Below are 20,231 nucleotides of genomic sequence, written 5' to 3'. Positions count from 1 at the left end.
TATAGACCGGCCCGGCCCGGCCCATTTATTAAATGTGTCGGGCTTGAGCCCGACCCGTTTACAAACGGTCGGTCTCAGCCCCATACTTGGACTGTCGGGCGCCCGACCGAGACCGACTAATTAATACCCGACCGAGACAGATCTATTTTGCACCGGCCTGGCCCAACCCAACCCAACCCGATTATAGAATACCTATTTTACCCCATATAAAAGAGTTAAAAATAAAAAGTAAAGAAAGAAACCAAAAAGGCAAAAACCCTAACCGACTACGGACTACCCTTGGGTCTCCTTCTTCGACCTTCTTCGTTTCACACTACGCTGCGCCCGCCGCTGTGTTTCTCCATTGTCGCCGACTAGCCAGTCGCCAAGGCCAAGAACTCTTCGTTTCTATTTGGCCGACAGCCGACTGTTGTTGGCATCTGTGTTTCACTTTCACCATTGTCGCCAAGCACTCTTCGTTTGACATGTTATCATTGAAGTAGGCTGCCGATCTGACATTGCTTTGAGGCAGGTTCAAATAGCCAAACATAAGGTTCCATAGTTTCATCTGCCAGCAACCCACATCCGAACACTGTAGACTGCCTGTGGTGATTTACACCAGTGAAACAAGCAAGTGGAAACCTGTATTTGTCTGACTGATATGAGGTATCAAATACTCGATGTGTGGTTTCAATTTCACATGAATATCATCATTCATCATATCTCTTGGATTGAAAACCACTTGCACAGTTGCTTCATTCTGGATGTTGTTTGCTGCCAGAGTCCAGCTATCTTCAAGTTTTCTTCCAGAATAGATTATTGTAAAAGAGTTCTGTGGGATACCCTCCTTATCCTGAATCATGACCTTCACCTTTTGGACAGAATCCCTTGTGTCTGCTTCAAGTACTATGGTTCTCTGGTTTGGTGGAAGCCTGACAAACAATTTCATTCCCACGGCGGCAGCTTGAAGAAACAGGTGGAGGGTTGAGTTCTTCCGGACAGCATAATCAACCAGTGTTTGGGTGTCCTTTAGTTCATTTCCAGCAAAGAAGAGACCCTGAATCTTACCCGGAATGCCTACCTTATCCTGGAACTTAGCTTTAACATCTTTAATTCTCTCCGACCTCTTCACCTTGAAGGCCACTGTTTTCATGACCTTCAAGAATATATTCATCTACAACAACAGTGAAATCAGAAAAGAGAGGTAGCGACCTTTACAATTAGTTTCAGCAGAGGATTTAAACCCGTTTAAAAACTGGTTAAAGCTCGTTTAACATTAAACATGTCTGTTACCCGGTTAAGGCTTGACTAAAACCCTATTAATGCTTGATTTTAGTAGCCCGATTATAGCCCGAGACTGATCGACCGAATATAAAGCATACCATGCCCTCACAAACTGACCCCGATTAGTTAAATGGGCGGACACGGTGCAGCCTATGAAAATCTTCAAGCCCGATTAAGCCCGACCGAAATCGGACCGGCCCGACCGGTTGACACCCCTAGTCCCAACTTACCATTAGGAATACCAGTGGTGTGAGTAAGACACGTACCTGTCTTACGAACCTACAGGATCTCTGATCGTAGTACCTCAACATTTCACAATCTCACATCACAAACCAACCAAAAGCAGCGGAATCAGAGTATAATTCCAGAATCATCAATAAAATGGGAAAATATCTAATGATAATATAATATCCATAACCAAGTTATTCTGTTACATTTATCAAAGACTTATAAACATAAATCTTAAAAGTATGTTGCACATCTCATGGTGCGGCGTAAGCGCAGTGGTCACAGGTACAGTCCTGATTGTGCTCCTCCGCTTTTGGTGTCCACAGTCGCTCACTCTGTACTCGGGTCTAGAGGAAAGAGAATCACAAGTCATAGGCACGATCGTACCTACATCATCATCTAAAAAAAGGGTGTATACGTGGGGTGAGCTTTCCAACTCGCTCAGTGAGAGGTGGGGTTCATGTACATCCAAGCATAGCAGTTGCAGAAGTAATTTATGATGCATGATTACAGAAATTAAACACGTAGTCCATGATGCTTGTGATGCAATTCATTTATTTTATTATCCACCTAACAATACAACTAAGTATGGTAAATGTTACTACGGCACATTAGGTTGTATCCCTAATCTCAGAACTGCCATCGGCTACGTAGGGATACAAACCTTAGACGTGATTAGGAGCCTGCCAGTCCCCGTATGCCACCATCGGTCACCCATCAAACCCCTGATAATCGCCTCCTGGCAGTCATGGCACCAGTACCAATCATAGGCTATGCTGGACACGTTCCCGCCTTCAGTAACAATCACATCGTACAACGGGTGTGGCATTCCGAGAAGGTTCATCGAACATACCACAAATGAGTTATCCAACTCCTTACCCCCCGTTGGCAAGGGGACGTAGCATAGAAAATGATACCTAACCACAAATATGCTATATGCCTTTATAATGATACAGTTAGTATGAATTACACGATACCGGGAACACGTAGGCCACAAGGTGTAATCCATCTCCAAGTATAGTACCTGGATACACGATACTGGTAACACCTCGGCCACAAAGTGTAACCCGTGACTGTTTACTTAATCTAACATGTATAATAACAGTTGAGTATGGACTATGCAACGTCGGTATGTCCATCGGCCACGAAGCGTATCCATTTTCAAATGTAGACCCGGAATACACGATATAGATAAACATCTGCCACAAAGTGTAATCCACGACCACAACTAACTCTATTGCACATAATCAATGCATGAATGCAACATACACATCACAGTATCGGTACCACCTCAGCCACAACGGATTCCGTCTCATACATCCAACAATCACGCGACGATCATAGTACCGGTACCACCTCGGCCAATCTGGATCCTGCCATACATATCCATAAACATTTCATATCATATTCATAATAGTGTAACATGTGATAGATCATCATTATCATTTGAGCAATTTAAATAATCATGTATAATCCTACACATGTGAGCAAATTCTAAAATAATTAAACATTCCCAAAGTAAAAGTAACCATCCCTCACCTTGATTAGGTTTGTGCGAATTAGGGTTCAAGTATGGCCACCGGTTGTCCAATTCAATTCTGGCCTCGGGGTATGTGCACGTCACTGTCCTAGCCACAAAGGTAACTGAACATCAATACGTGTCAGGAACATTGGGAGGGGCCCACATGGGTCACCCTGAAAGGGTATAGACAGTCTCACAATGATAGTAATATCACCGTAAACACCCACCGGAAATAGGGACTGTCCATCGGAAATATCAGTCTTGTTTCCGATGGAGCTAGTAGAGAGCTCATAAGGCTCGGGTGTTCACCGGAAACACCCACCAAAAACAGCCTTAATGCTCTCGGTGGCCTATTTCCTGTGGCAATGCAACAACTACCCGTGTGATTTGGGGCTTTCCTGCTCGGGCCTTATCGTCAGGATTTGTTCCGTGGAGTTTGTGGGGGATGCTCCTAGCATCATTTTAAGCTATTAAAATCCTAGGTGGTCATTCAATCAATCTTGTTGTCAGAGCTCATCGGACTCAATTTGAGCTCAGCAATGGCATCGGGGAGGTGGAACACGCAATCCCCGAGCTCAATAGGGTTTGTGCCCAAGATTACTCCTATACCTAGCTTGCCCTAGGTTAAAATGAAGAGAGAGAGAGAGTGGTGGAAGAGGTTGCACTTACCTCCGGCAAGGGTTCCAGCAATAGGGCTGCAGTTGGGAGCCAAAGTAAGCTTCCCTCCTTCCTCTTCTTCTTCTCTTTTGCTTTTCTCTCCCACGATTTGCACAAGTGAGAAATGAGGAAATGGATTTCTCATTTCCACTTATATAGCAAATTGGGCCTTGGAACCTGTTTGGTTTGGTCCTAGTCCGTTCCGAATGAGTTAATCCAAATTCCAGGGTACACGGACCTGACCACTTTGGTCCGTTAAGTGCTCATGTCAAGAGAAAGGTGTGGGGGAGGTTTTGGAATCAACCGGGGTTATCCACGATGCGGGTGGTGGGTCCCACAGGCATCAGAGCCGAACCAGCAATCTAACTGGTCACCGAAAACAGTCACCGGATTCAGCCTAGGCTGTTTCCAGTGGCATATTTTAGGTGGTCAAGACAGTCTGCTGTCTTGACTGCTTGCTATCCACCAGCTGGTCTCGCACGGGTGGTTGCCCTCAGTCGTGCTCATGGTCCGATAATTTTGGTACGTGCTGGGATTCATGTGTGGGGAGTCAGGTCACTTATCGTCTGGGATTGGAAGGTACGAATCCCCTCCAGTTGGACTGGCACGTAATGCATGAACATGTGGGGTCATCTCTTCCCCTTCGGCAATGGGCGGCCATGAGCCAAAATCCGGCTGTACTTCCCACTTCCGGTCCGAGACCTATCACAACAATTCAAATTAGACCGGGTCAGGGCATGGGTGTAACATTTATGCCTCGGGTGTCCCTAGATTGGCCACTTTCGACGCCATCCTCTCTAGCTCCTGGACCCCTCCCCTCTCGTCCCCCCTCTCTTCGATCTCCAGTCCTCCCTTCCCCCATCCCTCCGGGAAGAGAGGATAAAATCTGTTGGCTCCCCTCCCTCCTTGGGGAGCTTCACCACTGCCTCTGCTTGGAACCACTCGTACCATATCCCACTGTCCCTTAGAGCAATATTATCTGGTTTAAAGGCCACATTCCCCACCATAGCTTCACTGCATGGTGCGCAACCTGACTGTCTCCCACGCAGGGGCTGATGAGGATGAGTTACTTCGGGCTCCTGAGGGTGAGGAATCCGTTGTTTCGGGATAAACTGGATATGTTAGTTCGGCCTCGGCTTCAGGGCTTGACGCGCCTCTTCAGCCGGTTCAGATTGAGAGGGAAAGAGCAGCCCTAGGCTAGGCTCCACTTCTTAGGATGATGCCTGTGCTATGTATGATCCATCGGATTATTATTATTCTCGGTGCATTTTTCAACGAATGAAAGAAACCGCTGATTCCACAGTTCCTTTATCAGATTTGGGTGCTTTTGAAAGAGTTGCTTCTGCGAATCACTCAACGGATACTACTGTAAATAAAAAATTTCCCATCTAATATCATGGAAGGAAATGGGATTTTTGAGAAATGGGGTTGGGAACCATCGATTGCAACATCTAATTGGACTGATTGATCCCAGGGAGCAAAGGGGGGTGCTCGGGAAAGGAGCAGGCAAGCGATCAAGAGAAAAAAAAGGGGCAATCGGACTCAATGCCACAGGGCAAAGAGCGCCTTTGTGCTGCATGGTGGCCTGCATTACACCTTTCGGAAAAGGAGGAAGACCATTCTTAATCTCCAGGCACATTCCAGTCCCCCCTCTTGTTGCCTTTGTTGGAATGGCACCGAAGACTCTAACCACTTTTCTTCTTTTGGTCCTTTTCCTCTTTGTTCTGGAGAAAAGGTTCTTAAATCTTGCTGGCCTTTCAACAGAAGCCCCCCTTTGAGTCGAGAATGGATATGAGTCGACATGATGTTTGGTGGATCATATCCATCTGCGACACGGCCGGAAAGCTCGCCTTCTGTGCTACCATCTCCCTATTAGAATATGTGTATGAGGGGTACATTAGGAACTGTTTTATCTTAAGTTGTCCTTACATGTAATTTCTTATTTTTCTTATTTCTCTTTCACCTCCCTAAGGGAGGAATGTGTAATTCCCTAAACTAATATTTGAATGTCATATGGGTGAGATGAGCAAACTGCTCATTCACGATTTTGTCTTCACCGTATCTCTTTTTTCTCTCATCTTCTCTCCTTTTTCTTCCTTCCTCTCTTCCATCTTCTTTCCTCATCTTAAACCCTTACATCCTTCATTTCTAACTTGGTATCAGAGCCTACAAAGGTTTGAGAGTCGACTTCTTCTTGCTCCATTCTTTAAGTTTCTTATGGAACCCTATCAGAAAGAAGGGGCCATTAGAGGCTATACCATGTAAAAGAGTATTCAAGAAAGCTCAATGAAGCTGTGAAAACCAGTTGAAGACATTTGGAGAGAAATTTGAAGGCAGCATGGAACCCTAAAAGAAAGAAGGGTTCATTAGATTATGTATTGGTTGTGTTTGCTAGAAGTTCTCACACCTATAATGCTTGTGTGTGGTTTTTGGATAAAGCTCCATTGTTGAAATGGTGTTATATTGGCTTTACATCAAGTCTCTGTGGCTTACTGGCTTCCTTTTTTGTTGAGTTCTGAGAAGAAGTTTTTCTCTCTTTGGGGCTGGTGTTCCCCCTTGTCTTGGATGTTTTTTAAGGGCACTCTTTCATTATGTTTGATCTCCCTGAACCTTTAGAAGCTACATCGGGTGGGTCAGTAGTACCAACCCTAGTTCGATTGTCTTTGACAATCCTAACACCCAAATTTCCCTTGTGAAGTTGGATATCACTAACTACTTGGATTGGTCACATTCTGTGAAGCTATCCTTACGGAGTAGAGGGAAGCGAGGATATATTACTGGGGCTATCAAGGCTCCCACTGTCGCAGACTCAGGATACTAGAAATGGGAAACTGCAAACTCTATTGTTATGACTTGGCTTCTTTTCTCCATGAAAGCTGAGATAGGTAGGAGATTTATAAGGAAGGAAACTGCCGGGGATATTTGGGATAGTGTCTTTAGAACCAATGATAGGGTAGGTGACTCTGTGAAGGTTTACCAACTTCTGCAGCAGGCACTCTCCATGAAGCAAGGGACTAAGTCTGTTTCTAAATATTATAATACTGTTGTAGGACTCTGGGACGATTATGACCATTATTGAGATCTTCATTTGACCAATCCTGATGATGAAGCCAAGGTTTATAGATCTCTTGAATAAGACGTGTTCTGATACTTTTAGGGGGGTTGAATTAAGAATATGAGCAGATCCGGATACAGATTTTGGGCCAGTCACCCCTACCTACACTTGATGAGGTGTGTAGCTACCTTCTGAGTGAGGAAACCAGGAGAGGTGCCATGGCTTCTACACCTTCACTTGAGAGCTCGACTCTTTTTTCCACTACTCACAGAGATTGGTGTGGAGGCAGCCGAGGTCAAGGGCCCTCCCGTGGAGATGACAGAGAGAGATGGCAGTGTGATCATTGTGGAAAACCTGGCCACACTCAAGAGAAGTGTTGTGTCCTTCATGGTCGTCCTAGTGTACGTGGGGGATCTACTGGCACACGTGGTAGCTGCAGAGGTGGGGCTACTGCCTATGCTACTATGGTAGAGACTGATACTAGAGGCCCCGTAAAGACAGATACCAGTGCCTTCTCTAAGGATGATATTGTAGTGCTTCGCTGGTTCATGTCTTAGCTTGATAGCCTGTCTACCTCACAAGATGCCTCAGCATCTGCTATGCATGTCACCACCTCAACACCTTCCACCACTCCGTTGTGGGTCATCGACTCTGGTGCCACTGACAACATGACTGGTATGTCACATTATTATGATTCCTACTCTATTTGCTCTGGTAAGGATAAGGTCCGAGTTGCTGATGGGACCTTCTCCTCTAACTCTGGTAAAGGACGTATTCCTCTTACCCCTTCCATTTCACTTGCTTTTGTTCTTCATGTCCCAAACTTTACTTCAAACCTATTGTCTGTGAGCACGTTAACTAAAACCTTGAATTGTTGTATCACATTTTTTTCCTTCTCATTGCCTTTTTCAGGATTTGGGGACGAAGAGTATTATTGACAGTGGACGTGAGGAGGGTGGCCTATACCGTCTTGAGCCGCAATTATCTCTTTTAACTACACCACAATCTTACGTATGTGGCCATAGTGATATTAGCTCTATCGACTCTGTGATGCTTTGGCATCAGCGTTTGGGACACCCATCTTTTGTTGTTATGAGGAAACAATTACCTCATTTGTTTATATCTTTTTCTTCCACTTATGTATTTCATTGTGAACCATGTACTTTTAATAAATATTGTCACTCATCTTATCCTTATCATGGTAATAGATCTGTTGTTCCATTTCATATTGTGCTTTCTGATGTTTGGGGACCTAGTCCTACTACCTCCTTGTTTGGCCACCGTTATTTTGTTTCTTTTGTGGATGATTTTTCTCGTTGTACTTGGACCATTCTTATGAAACATAAGAGTGATGTTTATAATGCCTTCAAAAACTTCTATCAAATGGTCCACACCCAGTTTGAAACTAGGATCAAAATTGTCCGGTCTGATAAAGGGGGGGAGTATATGTATGGTGGTCTACAAGACTTCTTTACTGACAATGGTATTATCCATCAGGTTGCTTGTGTTGATACACCCCAACAAAATGGGGTAGCTGAGAAGAAAAATCGTCATTTGTTAAAAGTTGGTCGAAGTCTTTTATTTGGTATGCATGTTCCTAAAACTTTTTGGTCTGAAGCCGTTCTTGCTGCGGTTTTCTTCATCAATCACATGCCTACCAAAATTCTTAGGTCTCAAAACCCAATTGCACTCTTATCTCCTCAGTCTTCTGCTTTCACTCTCCCACCAAAGGTGTTTGGTTGTGTTTTTTATGTGCATGTTAAAAAATCCTCCCGCACCAAACTTGATCCCAAGGCTTTAAAATGCCTATTTCTTGGGTATTCTTCCACCATCAAAGGCTATAAGTGTAATCAACCTTCCTCTTGCAGGCGATTCCTTTCCAAAGATGTCACCTTTCTTGAGTCTGCCCCTTACTTTGCATCTCATCAGCATCCTTTTCAGGGGGAGAATCGAAATGAAAGTGAAAAGGCTACTGATGCCATCCCATTTCTTACTCCATTACCTCTTACTCCATTTTCCATTGATATTGGTAAAAATAAAGAGGTGGATGATGTTGGTACTATGGATGAACCTTGTACAGAGAAGGCACCTATTATTGTGTACACAAGAAGGATAAAGAAGACTTGCCAAGAGTCCTCCTTGTCTCCTCATCCTAAGCTTCCTCTTCCTCAGTCAGGTAACATCTCCTCTTATTTGGAGTTGGATCTTCCTATTGTTGTTCGTAAGGGTAAGAGAGCTTGTACTAATCCTATAGCCCAGTTTGTTTCCTATGATGCTCTCTCTCCTACAGGTGTTGCATTTACAGCCGCTCTTTCTTCTGCTTCCATCCCCAAAATTGTTGCTGAGGTTATGTGAGACCCTAGGTGGAAACAAGCCATGTCAGAGGAAATGATGGCTCTTAAGAAGAACTGTACCTAGAAACTGGTTGACCTTCCCAGGGGGAGAATCCCATTTGGATGTAGGTGGGTCTATACGGTCAAGTATCGATCAGATGGTGCTATTGAGAGGTACAAGGCAAGATTGGTGGCCAAAGGGTACAGTCAAGTGTATGGAATTGACTATCAGGAGACCTTTGCTCCTGTGGCCAAACATAACTCTGTAAGAGTTCTCTTATCTGTGGCAACAAACAGAGATTGACCCCTATATCAGTTAGATGTGAAGAATGCCTTTCTCCATGGAGATTTAGAGGAATAAGTGTATATGCAGCCTCCTCCTGGCTTCAAGTTTCCAGCAGCAGATGGGAAGGTGTCTCCTAAAGAAAGCACTTTATGGTTTAAAACAGTCACCAAAGGCTTGGTTTGAGAGGTTCAGACAGTTTATTCTGAAAAATGGATTCTCCCAGAGTCAAGCAGATCACACATTATTTACCCGGAGAGGTAAGGGCACCATCACAGCACTGATTGTGTATGTTGATGATATTGTGGTAACTGAAGATGATAATGAGGAGATAACTAGGCTGAAAGCTTATTTGCCTAAACAGTTTGAGATCAGGGATCGAGGACACTTGAAATATTTCTTGAGTATTGAAGTGTCAAGGTCTATGAAGGGAATCAATGTATGCCAGAGAAAATTTGTTATAGACCTGTTGAAGGAAACATGAATGCTGGGTTGTAAACTAGCAAGTTCTCCTATTGAGCAAAATCATAAGCTAGGAGAGGATTGTGTGCCTTCCCTTATTGATGCAGGGAAATACCAGAGGCTAGTGGGGAAATTGATTTATCTGTATCTGACTCGTCCAGACATTTCTTATGCAATGAGAGTTGTGAGCCAGTTTATGCATGCACCCAAGAGTGGGCACTTGGACGCTGTGTACTGTATCCTCAGATACTTTAAGTCCTCTCCAGGAAAAGGACTTTTGTATGCCAAGAACCATCACTTGAGGATTGAAGGCTATTCCGATGTTGATTGGGCTGGATCCATTTTTGACAGGAGATCTACATCTGGTTATTGCACATTCGTGGGTGGCTACTTGGTTATATGGAGAAGTAAGAAACAGCCGGTTGTAGCCAGATCCAGTGCAGAGGCCGAGTACAGAGCAATGGCTCATGCTGTTTGTGAGCTCACTTGGTTGTGTTGGTTGGTTCTTGAGTTGGGGTATGACATTGAATGACCTATGAGACTATTGTGACAACAAAGCAGCAATAAGCATTGCTCACAACCCAGTCCAATATGATAGAACAAAGCACATTGAAGTGACCGGCATTTCATCAAGGAGAAGATGGATTCCGGTAATATTAGCACACCCTTTGTGAGGACAGGTGATCAATTGGCGGATATCTTCACCAAATGACTCATTCCTCACCAGTTCAGTACTCTTTTATGCAAGCTGGGAATGCATGATATTTATTCTCCAGCTTGAGGGGGAGTGTTGGAATATGTGTATTAGGGGTACATTAGGAACTGTTTTATCTTAAGTTGTCCTTACATGTGATTTCTTATTTTCCTTATTTTTCTTTCACCTCCCTAAGGGAGGAATATGTAATTCCCTAAACTAATATTTGAATGTCATATGGGTGAGATGAGCAAACTGCTCATTCACGATTTTGTCTTTACCATATCTCTCTTTTTTCTCTCATCTTCTCTCCTTCTTCTTCCTTCCTCTCTTCCATCTTCTTTCCTCATCTTAAACCCTAACATCTTTCATTTCTAACTCTCCCATCTTTAGATGGAGCGAAATCTTTGTAGATGGACCTTCAACTTTTGCTCTTATAGATAAGATTTGGAAAGCCATCTACTTCGACATCAGCTCGGTTTCCTTTGCCTCCGTTTTGTTAGAGATACTCTTTGGAACAGGCTCATGGTTGCTTCCTGGGGTCTCCCACCCTTTATCAATTCCCCCCTGGTCCTGTCACCCCCTTTTTGATGTATTCCCCCTCCTCTTTTGGTGCTATGTTGTAATGGCCTATTCCTAGTTTGTTTTGGCCTTTGCCTGCTTCTTCTGTTTGTTGGGATTTACCCTCTCTCCCCCTCTTCCCCCCCTTGTATATTCTTTTCTTCCTTTTGGCAATGATATATTTATTCATAAAAAAAGAAAGATCTACATATCTTCTTTAGAAATTCAGCGTTTTTTCCTATTTGAATGATTGAATCTTTGATTTTTTATATTCTTACCTGGTTCATACAACTAGAATTAGAATCCCCTCTTTTTGGCTTGGAGATTCCAATTAATTTTAGCCACCACATACTCTCCTTATTATGTTAAAATGTTGATGTGGATTTTTTTTTTCATACCCACAGTCCCTCCCCGTACAAAATCTATTGAATTGAAAAATTATTGGAATAGTTGTATTCTTAAATGCTCAGCAGATTTATAATTTATTCTTTTCTTAATATGGCTCATGAAAATGTTGGTTTCTCAAAGAGTGAAGCTTCTGCTTTTATGCATCCTCTAAACCCATCCGTGGGTTTTTCAGATGGTTAGGGAGAATTGGAGATTGTGTGGATAGGCGCACGGTCTTAGATTCGATTCCCCATCTGTGCATCTGCGATTTAAGTGGAGACCGTGGCAGTGGGTTGCTGTGCTAGTCTCTCCGAAGATTAGTCAAGGTGCGCATAAGCTGGCCCGGACACCTTGGTTAACAAAAAAAAAAAAAAAGAGGCTCTGGTGGGAGACAGAAGAGTGGAATCTGACCAACAATTCTATGAAACAACCTGTAAGTGGCACGTGCCTGACATTCAGCCAGCAGATACCTTGTAAGATGGGGCTAAATTGGCTGGTTTATTGATATAGTAAGGTTAGTCGAGGTCTTCAAAGTTACTAGGTTTGAAAAGAACATTAACTAGGGTTTAATCGTGTGTAGCAGAAGGGCAAAAATGGGTTGTGGGAAAGGCCTATTTGCAAAAGTGTTTGATTGAGATTTCAATGGATCTTTGAGGGATCCAAATATTTTCTCCTCTACAATGGAAACAAGTTTAAGTATGGTTGTGAGTTTAAGAATAGTTCAAGGATTTGACTATTTGGATTTAGGGTTTGAGAATATAAGACGGAGAAGTGGGTAAGGATTCTGCAATGTGAAGTTTTGGGTCAACACAGCCACTGAACTATAGCAGAGATTATGAAAAGGGAAATGTTTCTGAAAAAATTAAACTCGTTCCTCTAAGTTGACTTTTCATACTCCTTACTAAACTCACGATGGCTCACTATGTTGATTTCTCACGAATCAATCACTATACAAGCGTGTTAGTACATCAACAGCAGATAGAGATTTTCATTCAAACTTTTTTTTTGGGGGGGGGGAGTGGGGAAGTGGGGGAGTTCACACTGAAAATTTTCTTGTTTTGGGGACCTACCCTACCCATGACTTTGCTTGAACTTTTGATTTTTGTGACTGACTACTCCATTTAACCCTTGGACTTAGCACCACGATATTGGATATTTGTAACATTAGCCAAACCCCATATGACAAAGACCTGGGTCAGATGCAAACTGGGGCTCTTTATATCCCAGTCAAAGTAAAAATAGCGGGAACTAAGCAAAGAAATGATACCAATCAAGGAATGCGGCACCATCCCTCCTTGCTCCCCCCCCCCCCCTCTTTGTAGAAAATGATCTGCCTCTACAGTGGTGAGCTTGGCTACACAACCACTGCTTCTTGCATGTGACCTTCAGGAAAGTTTACCCCAAATTCATAATCTAGGCCCTGTGATGTCCTAATTACAGTCTCCACTAAAATTGGAGAAGGACCAGCATACTTATTCTTATGTTTCTGGTGATGTACGTCTATGGAAATGCATTTAATTCATTCTTATTGCTTCCTTGTCAGAAAATTAGTTCCCACTTCTTTCTCCCCTTTGGGTATTAATTTTAATTATCCCAAAAAAAGTTTCTCCCTTGGTTATTAAGATGAAAATTATGTTTCATTGTTTCTTAAATTTCAGATCTGAATCTTCCAATGGAATTACTGGAAACAACAAGTTGGATGGTGCTTCGCAGCCTACCAGTTCAAATTCCCGCGTAATATGCAGGAATGAGATGGACAATGTTTCTCTCCCCCGGGATCGTACAGCAGGGCTGGAGGAGAGATTTGTGGCAAAGGCAAACAATAAGTATGTAAATTTTATTGGATCTTAATGACTAGTTTTACCTTCCAACTTATTAAGACTTAAAATGCAGCCAGGACTCAGGATGACCATCAGGTTTCTGTCGGTTCCCCCACTCCTGTATCTTGGCCTGCCCACTATCTTGACATTCTGAATCTAGGATCAAGGTTTTTGACTCATCCATAACCTTGTTGTCCAGGTTAAATATTCGTGAGGACAGTCAGGCAGGCAGTCCTAGTCCAGTGACAAAAGGAAAGGCTTCGAGAGCACCAAGAACTGGTTCTACTTCTGGTTCTGGTGTTGCTACAACCTCATCTCCCAACTTCCCTCGCCCAACTGGAGTTCTTGATGGGTTGGAGCAGCCACCAAGCTTAAACAAGATCCAGTCTCTGGGTGGAGCAAACAACCGCAAGCGTCCTTTGCCTACAGGATCATCTTCTCCCCCTATGGCCCAATGGGTTGGTCAGAGGCCACACAAAATCTCACGTACAAGAAGAGCAAATCTGGTTTCTCCTATTTCAAACACTGATGAAGCTCAGATATCATCAGAAGGCTTTCCAGTACCTGATATTGGTGGTGGATTAAATTCTAATGAGCCCAATGGATCACTACTTGCTATGGGTGCGTCTAATAACACACAACAATTTAAAATGAAGCTTGAAAATGTTCCATCTCTTGCCAGATTATCTGAAAGTGAGGAATCGGGAGCTGGTGAAAGCAAATTTAAGGAGAAAGGGATGGATAATGTTGAGTTAGATGGCAGAGGCACAAATGCAGTTCGGAAAGTTGGAACTTTCTCATTGCCCACAAAAAAGAATAAATTACTTATGAAGGAAGAAATTGGGTGTGGTTTGCGGAGACAAGGAAGGAGTGGAAGGAGTTCGTCGTTATCAAGAGTGTCTGTCCCTCCAATAAGGGAAAATTCAGAGGATACAGCCACAGCAAAGCCACTTCGAAGCACAAGGCCAGGTTCTGATAAAAATGAAAGGTATTTGACGTTTCTCTTAACCAGAGAATAAAATGTTTGGATGTGACATTTGGCGGACTTCTAATCATTTATTTATCTCGACCTGTTTCTTGATTCAGCAGGCTAGGGCGCCCTCTCTCGAAAAAGTTGTCAGAACGCAAATCTTTTACTCGCCCTGGGCATGTGCTTAATAGTGGTTCCTCAGATTTCACCGGTGGTATGTTAAAATTTCACAAGAAATTTGGCCTTCATTTATCTGGGACTGACGTTTACGCTGTTATTCTGGATTGGTGCAAGCTTTAATACCGCCTTTTTATTTTTTAAAGCTTGGGGGTGGGGGGGGGTGGTTGGAGTAAGGGTACACTCCTTGCTAAATTTTGGTTTTTCTTTAGTCACTGATCAGAAGAAAGATATTTCTTTGTCTTCCATATTCGGTTATTAGGAAGCAAAAGAATATTTACGTCCCACTTTTGGCTGTGCTTTTATGTACTATGTTCCAGGTGAATCAGATGATGATCATGAAGAACTAATGACTGCTGCTAATTCTGCTCATAATGCCAGCTGTATGCATCTGACCTAAATTTATTATGCTTTTGGTAACTGAAGCATATCTTATGGACCATGGGCATATTTATCATTGGAGGTACCTCTTTTTGGCCTGCAGATAATGCGTGTTCCGGTTCATTCTGGAAGAAAATGGAACCAATTTTTGCTTCGGTCAGTTCAGGGGATGCAGCCTTCTTGAAGAAACAGGTAGTTAAACACAATTGAATGCTTTTGTTATTCCTATATTTGTTTGTCTTTTTAAGTTTGCACTTACAGAAGCATTTCATTTTCTTATATTGATTTCTCAATTAGTTAAGTTCTGCTGAGGAGCTTGATGAAAGCCTATGTCACATTTTTGCTGCTGACTTATATGTTCTGGTATCATCAATTGCCTATCTGCTTATTCTACAGTCTAGGATATTAAAGGTCACACTGACTGCTCTCCCCACCCTGAAAAAAAAATTTCCCCCCTTTTCCTTCTGTGCCCCAATTCTTTATCAGTGTTGTGGTCAGTGGTCATTTCACTTTCAACTGCCATCTTACGTCAATGCCAGTGAACTATGATGAAATTTTAAGTATGAAATTTGGGAATTTTTTTTAATCCAACATTATAAGCTGGTGTATGGATGTCCTTTTAGGGTGAACTTCTAAGCAAAGAAGTCTCATTGTCTCAACCTCTTGCATCTGGGGAGAAGCAAGGAAGTCAACCGAATGGAATTGGATCAAATGAATCTGATAAGGCTGCAGGTTTGGTAGATCAGCCTGAGGGCAATAAGGCTCTATGCAGAAGAATAGATGTAGGAGGACAGTTTGACAAAGTCACTCCATTGTACCAACGAGTTCTATCTGCCTTGATTGGAGATGATGTGGTTGAAGAATTTGATCGCAGCAGTGAAAGCAGAAATAATTATTTTCAATATGCAAATGGAGATTCTCCTTTTGGTACATATAACCCTATTGACGTTGAACCAAAAGATGGTGAGAGAATGGAATCCGACATTGAGTCAGATTTGGATCCTAGGACTCAGAAACGTTCTTTTGACTTCTACCCATGTAATGGTAGTACTGCTTCTAACAGATTTAGGAGCACAAGCATTTGTAAAAATTCATATAATGATGAGTTTTGGCAAGCAGATGATGGTTTAGTGCAATCAGAGGCCGGAGTTGTCACTGAACTCGTTCAAACAAATCTGGAGGGGACCCAAGATATCCAAACAAATATTTCTGGCCTTTCTTCCATTGGTTGCCAATATCAAGAGATGAATTTGGATGACAAAATTTTGCTGGAGCTGCAGAGCATCGGCCTTTATCCGGAAACAGTGGTAGGTTCCATTTTACTTAATCCAAAAGCATTGTCAATCTTGATCTTTGTTCTTTCATTAATAATTTTTTTACTTATATTTTCAAATTATATATCAAACTTCAATTGATTTGGCTCACTTGTGTATGGTTTTAGAAAGTTCACAAGAAACTTAAAGATGCCAATAGCTATTTTCTGGAAAAACAGAACAGGACTTTGGGGCCATTATCATATGAAGGTCTTGTTAAGGTTGCATTGAGAAAAGAAAATATAGTGACATATGGCTGTTCCCCATTATTTTGTGCCTGTTTCTCCATTGATTTTGGAGAAATTCTCTTCCTCCATTTCCTCTCATAATGGTTGATACAGAAGTGGGAATTTGGTTTCCTATTATTTTGTGCCTGTTTCTCCATTGATTTCTTTTTATCAATGCAGTCAAGTTCTTGTTGGGAACAAGTGTCTCCCAACTTTAATTTCCACAGCCTATGAAAATAACCAAATGCAACTTAAAGAAAAAGAAAGGCTCCCTATTTTTATCATGAATTGTGTTGTAAATAAACAGTTGAAAAATGATAAACCTGTGCGTTTCCTTGGGTATTCAACTGCTTTTGGGATCTGAAGACACCTAATGGCCCTCGCAAAAGCATTCTCAACCACGCTGTTGGATACTTTCCAGAGTGAAATACTTTATTATTAAGATTTTTTAACTGTAAATGTGTGGTTGTACTATTCTTTCTCTCTCCATTGTAGTATGGTGACTGGGAGTTGTGTTCTTTCCCATATCTGTGTTCGATGTTGTTTTCTTTTCTAATTTAATCCTTTATTTGTTCCAGCCTGATCTAGCAGAGGGAGAAGAGGATGAGATCAGTAAAGATATTGTGGAACTCAAGAAGGGGCTTTACAAACAGGTTACGTTATTAATTCTTCTTTTCTGTATTATTGGTGTTGTTGGAATGAAAGTGTAATCTCATCTAGTTTTTCCTCCATTAGTAGATTTACTGCTTTGTATTGCGTTGCAATACTTCCCAGCTAATCTCTGTGGGCATGTTTCTGATATTTCAGAAACTTATGTATTTGTATTTTGCTTTCCAACTGATTTAATAGGTAGTGAAAAAGAAAGATTACTTAATCGAAATAGATAAAGCTGTTCAGAAAGAGAAGGAGATTGAAGCACGGTAGGGATCTCTGTACTTTGTAGATGTTTCTCACATTAGATTTTTAAGCTTGTTGTGATTAACACTTGTTATTTAATATGCAGGGACCTGGAGCAGGTTGCCATGAATAAGCTTGTCGAGATGGCTTACAAAAAGCAAATGGTGATTATTATTGCCTCGTCAATTTTTAATAATTATTAGTATATATATATATATATATACACACACACAGACAGTCAATGGTTCAAAACCTAGAAACAGCCTCTTCTGCGAAGCAGGGGGTAAGGCTGCGTACAACTTGCCCCTCCCAGACCCCGCAATAGCGGGAGCCTCGTGCACTGGGTTGCCCTTTTTCTTTTGACACACACACACATATATACACACACCCACACACATGCTAAATTCAATTCATCCTTTATGCCAACTAAATGGGGTTGACTACTTGGATCTTCTTACTCCAATCAGCTTTATTCAAATACATACTTGTTACTAGTCCTAAGCTATGCAAATTTTCTTCACTACTTCTCCTAGGGTCATTTTAGGCTTCCTTTGGCTCTTTAAGCTCCTCTAGTCTGAATCATATCATTGCTTCTTATTGGAGCATTTGATGGCTTTTGTTATGTAAGTCCATGCCTCCTCAAATGGTATTCTCAGCTTATTATGTATCAGAGCTACTCTTAAATTAGGACCAATTTTTTCCGTTATATTTTCAACTTTTTTCTGAATAATACAATTCATTACCAAAGAGGAGAAGAAAAAAAATATAATATCCCAAAGGGAAAAAGAAAAGAAAAAAAGAATTGAAGTTATTAGTTTGTTCTAGTTTTACTACTCATCCATCTCAACATCCTCATTTTGGTATCACTAAGTTTGTTTTTAACTTGTTTCTTCACTGCCCAACATTCAGCTCCATTTATCATTGGTGATCATATAATTGTTCTATAAATTTGCCTTCGAGTTTTAAGGAGTAGTTGATCACACAACACTCGGTATGCAGCTCTCCACTTCATCCACCCTGCTCTAATTTTTTGTGCAATGTCATCCTCGATTTCTCTTTTTTTATTTATGATTGAACTTAGGTAATTAAAATTATTATTTTGCGGTACCTTCCCTATCATCACTTTTTACTACCCCACTTGCAATCTTATTGTACTAAAGTTACTTTCCATATACTTTGTTTTGTTCTACTTATCTTAAAACAATTTTCATTCCAAGATGGATCTCCAAAATTCCAACTTGGCATTTATCCTTGCTTTGTGTCATTCACCAAGACTATATCATTATCAAAAATACATACAACAAGGAACCCGATCTTGACTCATCTATGATTTGTGCAAACCAGTAAGGACTCAAGGTTGATTGTTGATGTAATTCAGTTGTTATTGGGAATTCACTACCTTGCCCCTTTGATGTAAATGCTGATCCTGTATATGGCATACATTATTTAAGTTGGGATAAGGCTTAGTTTGTTGTTGTATTATAGAAGGAAGAAGACAGCCCAGGCTAGCCCAATTTTGTGTCAGTTCTGGTTCAGTTTCTCCAGTCATCGGGCCAGCCTTTTGTGTCAATCGAATGCTATCTTCTCTTCTGTTTTGCCGAATTATGATCTCTTCTGGAAGCCCCAACAGCCAGCATCGGTTGGAGTAATCAGCAGCTTCTAGAAAATCTGATTTTCCCTCTATTGCCATTGGAAATCGTCCTAGTCCTCCCTCAGGTCTTGCAAAGAAGAACAGACAAGAGATTAAGGGAGTGAGCGCGGGGCTGATCCGGTGGGGGACTCTCCGATGCCGAAGTCAGACTTCCGAGCAAAACAGATAATTCTCATAAGAATAGAAAAGAATTCATCCTCTAGACTGGGTTTTACTTGGGTTCTTATAGCGGGAGATGGCGGTTGTTGATGAAGATTCCCAGTTTAGTAGTTTTCCCATTGTAGCTAGGAGTCTGATTCCGTTACTCCGTTAGGAGTTATATTGGGAATGTAAATATGAAAATTGCATCCGTAATGGGAACTGTCCCATTTTGGCCATATCTCGGATGATACGGCGAGATTTCCCTCCTTTTGTGGGAAGATCCGTTATTCCAAAGAATATCCTTCCTGGATTTGCTCCACGCTTCGTAGTTTACGAATCATGATTGATTAGTATCTCTCCTGAGTGATCCTTTTTGATGATGCTAATAAGGCTTTGGACCGATCGGTGGGGACCAGATGACGTGGTCACCTAGTCACTCAGGCCGATTCCAAGGTTGACTTCTATACCTCTTGATTCCAAGGTTGACTTCCATACCTCTAGCTTAGTGTTAATCCCAGCTTTTGTCTCATCCACCAAAACAATATCATCAACAAAGAAAATACCGTCTTGAATGTTCTTGGTTACATCATCCATAATGAGTGGAAACGAATAAGGGTTTTTAGTTTATCCTTGATGTAGCTCTATTTTAATTAGCAAATCACTACTTTTTGACATCCCACGGTTCTCACATAGTCACCACGCCCTCGTAATATCTTTAATTATATCCATTTATTTACTTGACACCCTTCTCTTCTCGAGAACATGTTAGATTAACTCTCTAGGGACTCTTTCATATGCTTTTTCTAGGTCAATAAAGACAATATGGAGGTCCTTGCACATTCTATATCTTTTCATAAGCCTCTTGAGTCGGTAAATAGGCTTTGTCGTGGATCTACCTAGCATGAAACCAAATCGATTGTCTGAGATAGTGGCTTATCTTCTCAGGTTGGCATCAATAACCTTCTCTATAATTTCATAGTATGACTTGTTAGGCTCCATTTGGTATCATTTCTGTTCCAAAAACGACGTTTCGTGTCAAAAACGAAAATTTCAGTTTCTGTGTCAAAATACCTTTTTTTTAAACGAAAAAATGGTATTTCAAAATTTCAGATTTTTATCGGGAACGATAGTTCTTTTTTTTGTAAAATGGGACGAAACTAGGAACAATCTCGTTTTTTCAGTTTTTTTTTTTTTTTTTTTTTTTTTTTT

At 41.6% G+C, this 20,231-nt stretch overlaps 3 protein-coding genes across 3 annotated transcripts in view; 2 read left to right on the top strand and 1 right to left on the bottom strand.

The window, feature by feature from the left end:
* Positions 1-297: 297 nt before the first annotated feature.
* LOC122068860 (polyubiquitin-like) lies at positions 298-1,795 on the bottom strand. Its single transcript, XM_042632776.1, has one exon. The coding sequence runs from the start codon at positions 1,151-1,153 to the stop codon at positions 593-595; it is 561 nt and encodes a 186-aa protein (XP_042488710.1). The 5' UTR covers positions 1,154-1,795; the 3' UTR covers positions 298-592.
* Positions 1,796-9,825: 8,030 nt separating this feature from the next.
* LOC122068870 (uncharacterized mitochondrial protein AtMg00810-like) lies at positions 9,826-10,335 on the top strand. The gene has a single exon (XM_042632790.1). It carries the CDS (start codon positions 9,826-9,828, stop codon positions 10,333-10,335), a length of 510 nt encoding a protein of 169 aa, XP_042488724.1.
* Positions 10,336-13,068: 2,733 nt separating this feature from the next.
* Positions 13,069-20,231, top strand: part of LOC122068869 — a 10,953-nt gene continuing 3,790 nt past the window's right edge. Inside the window, exons 1-10 of the mRNA XM_042632789.1 lie at positions 13,069-13,271; positions 13,465-14,253; positions 14,352-14,449; positions 14,733-14,795; positions 14,897-14,985; positions 15,091-15,156; positions 15,417-16,100; positions 16,912-16,986; positions 17,183-17,253; positions 17,337-17,394. Of these exons, the coding sequence (XP_042488723.1) occupies positions 13,069-13,271; positions 13,465-14,253; positions 14,352-14,449; positions 14,733-14,795; positions 14,897-14,985; positions 15,091-15,156; positions 15,417-16,100; positions 16,912-16,986; positions 17,183-17,253; positions 17,337-17,394 (2,196 nt within the window). The remainder of the gene's footprint in view (positions 13,272-13,464; positions 14,254-14,351; positions 14,450-14,732; positions 14,796-14,896; positions 14,986-15,090; positions 15,157-15,416; positions 16,101-16,911; positions 16,987-17,182; positions 17,254-17,336; positions 17,395-20,231) is intronic.

This window comes from Macadamia integrifolia, unplaced genomic scaffold, assembly GCF_013358625.1.
Source record: "Macadamia integrifolia cultivar HAES 741 unplaced genomic scaffold, SCU_Mint_v3 scaffold472, whole genome shotgun sequence".
NCBI lineage: Eukaryota > Viridiplantae > Streptophyta > Magnoliopsida > Proteales > Proteaceae > Macadamia > Macadamia integrifolia.
The sequence above is the reverse complement of the archived record's forward strand: the minus strand, read 5'-3'. Positions and strand labels throughout refer to the sequence as shown.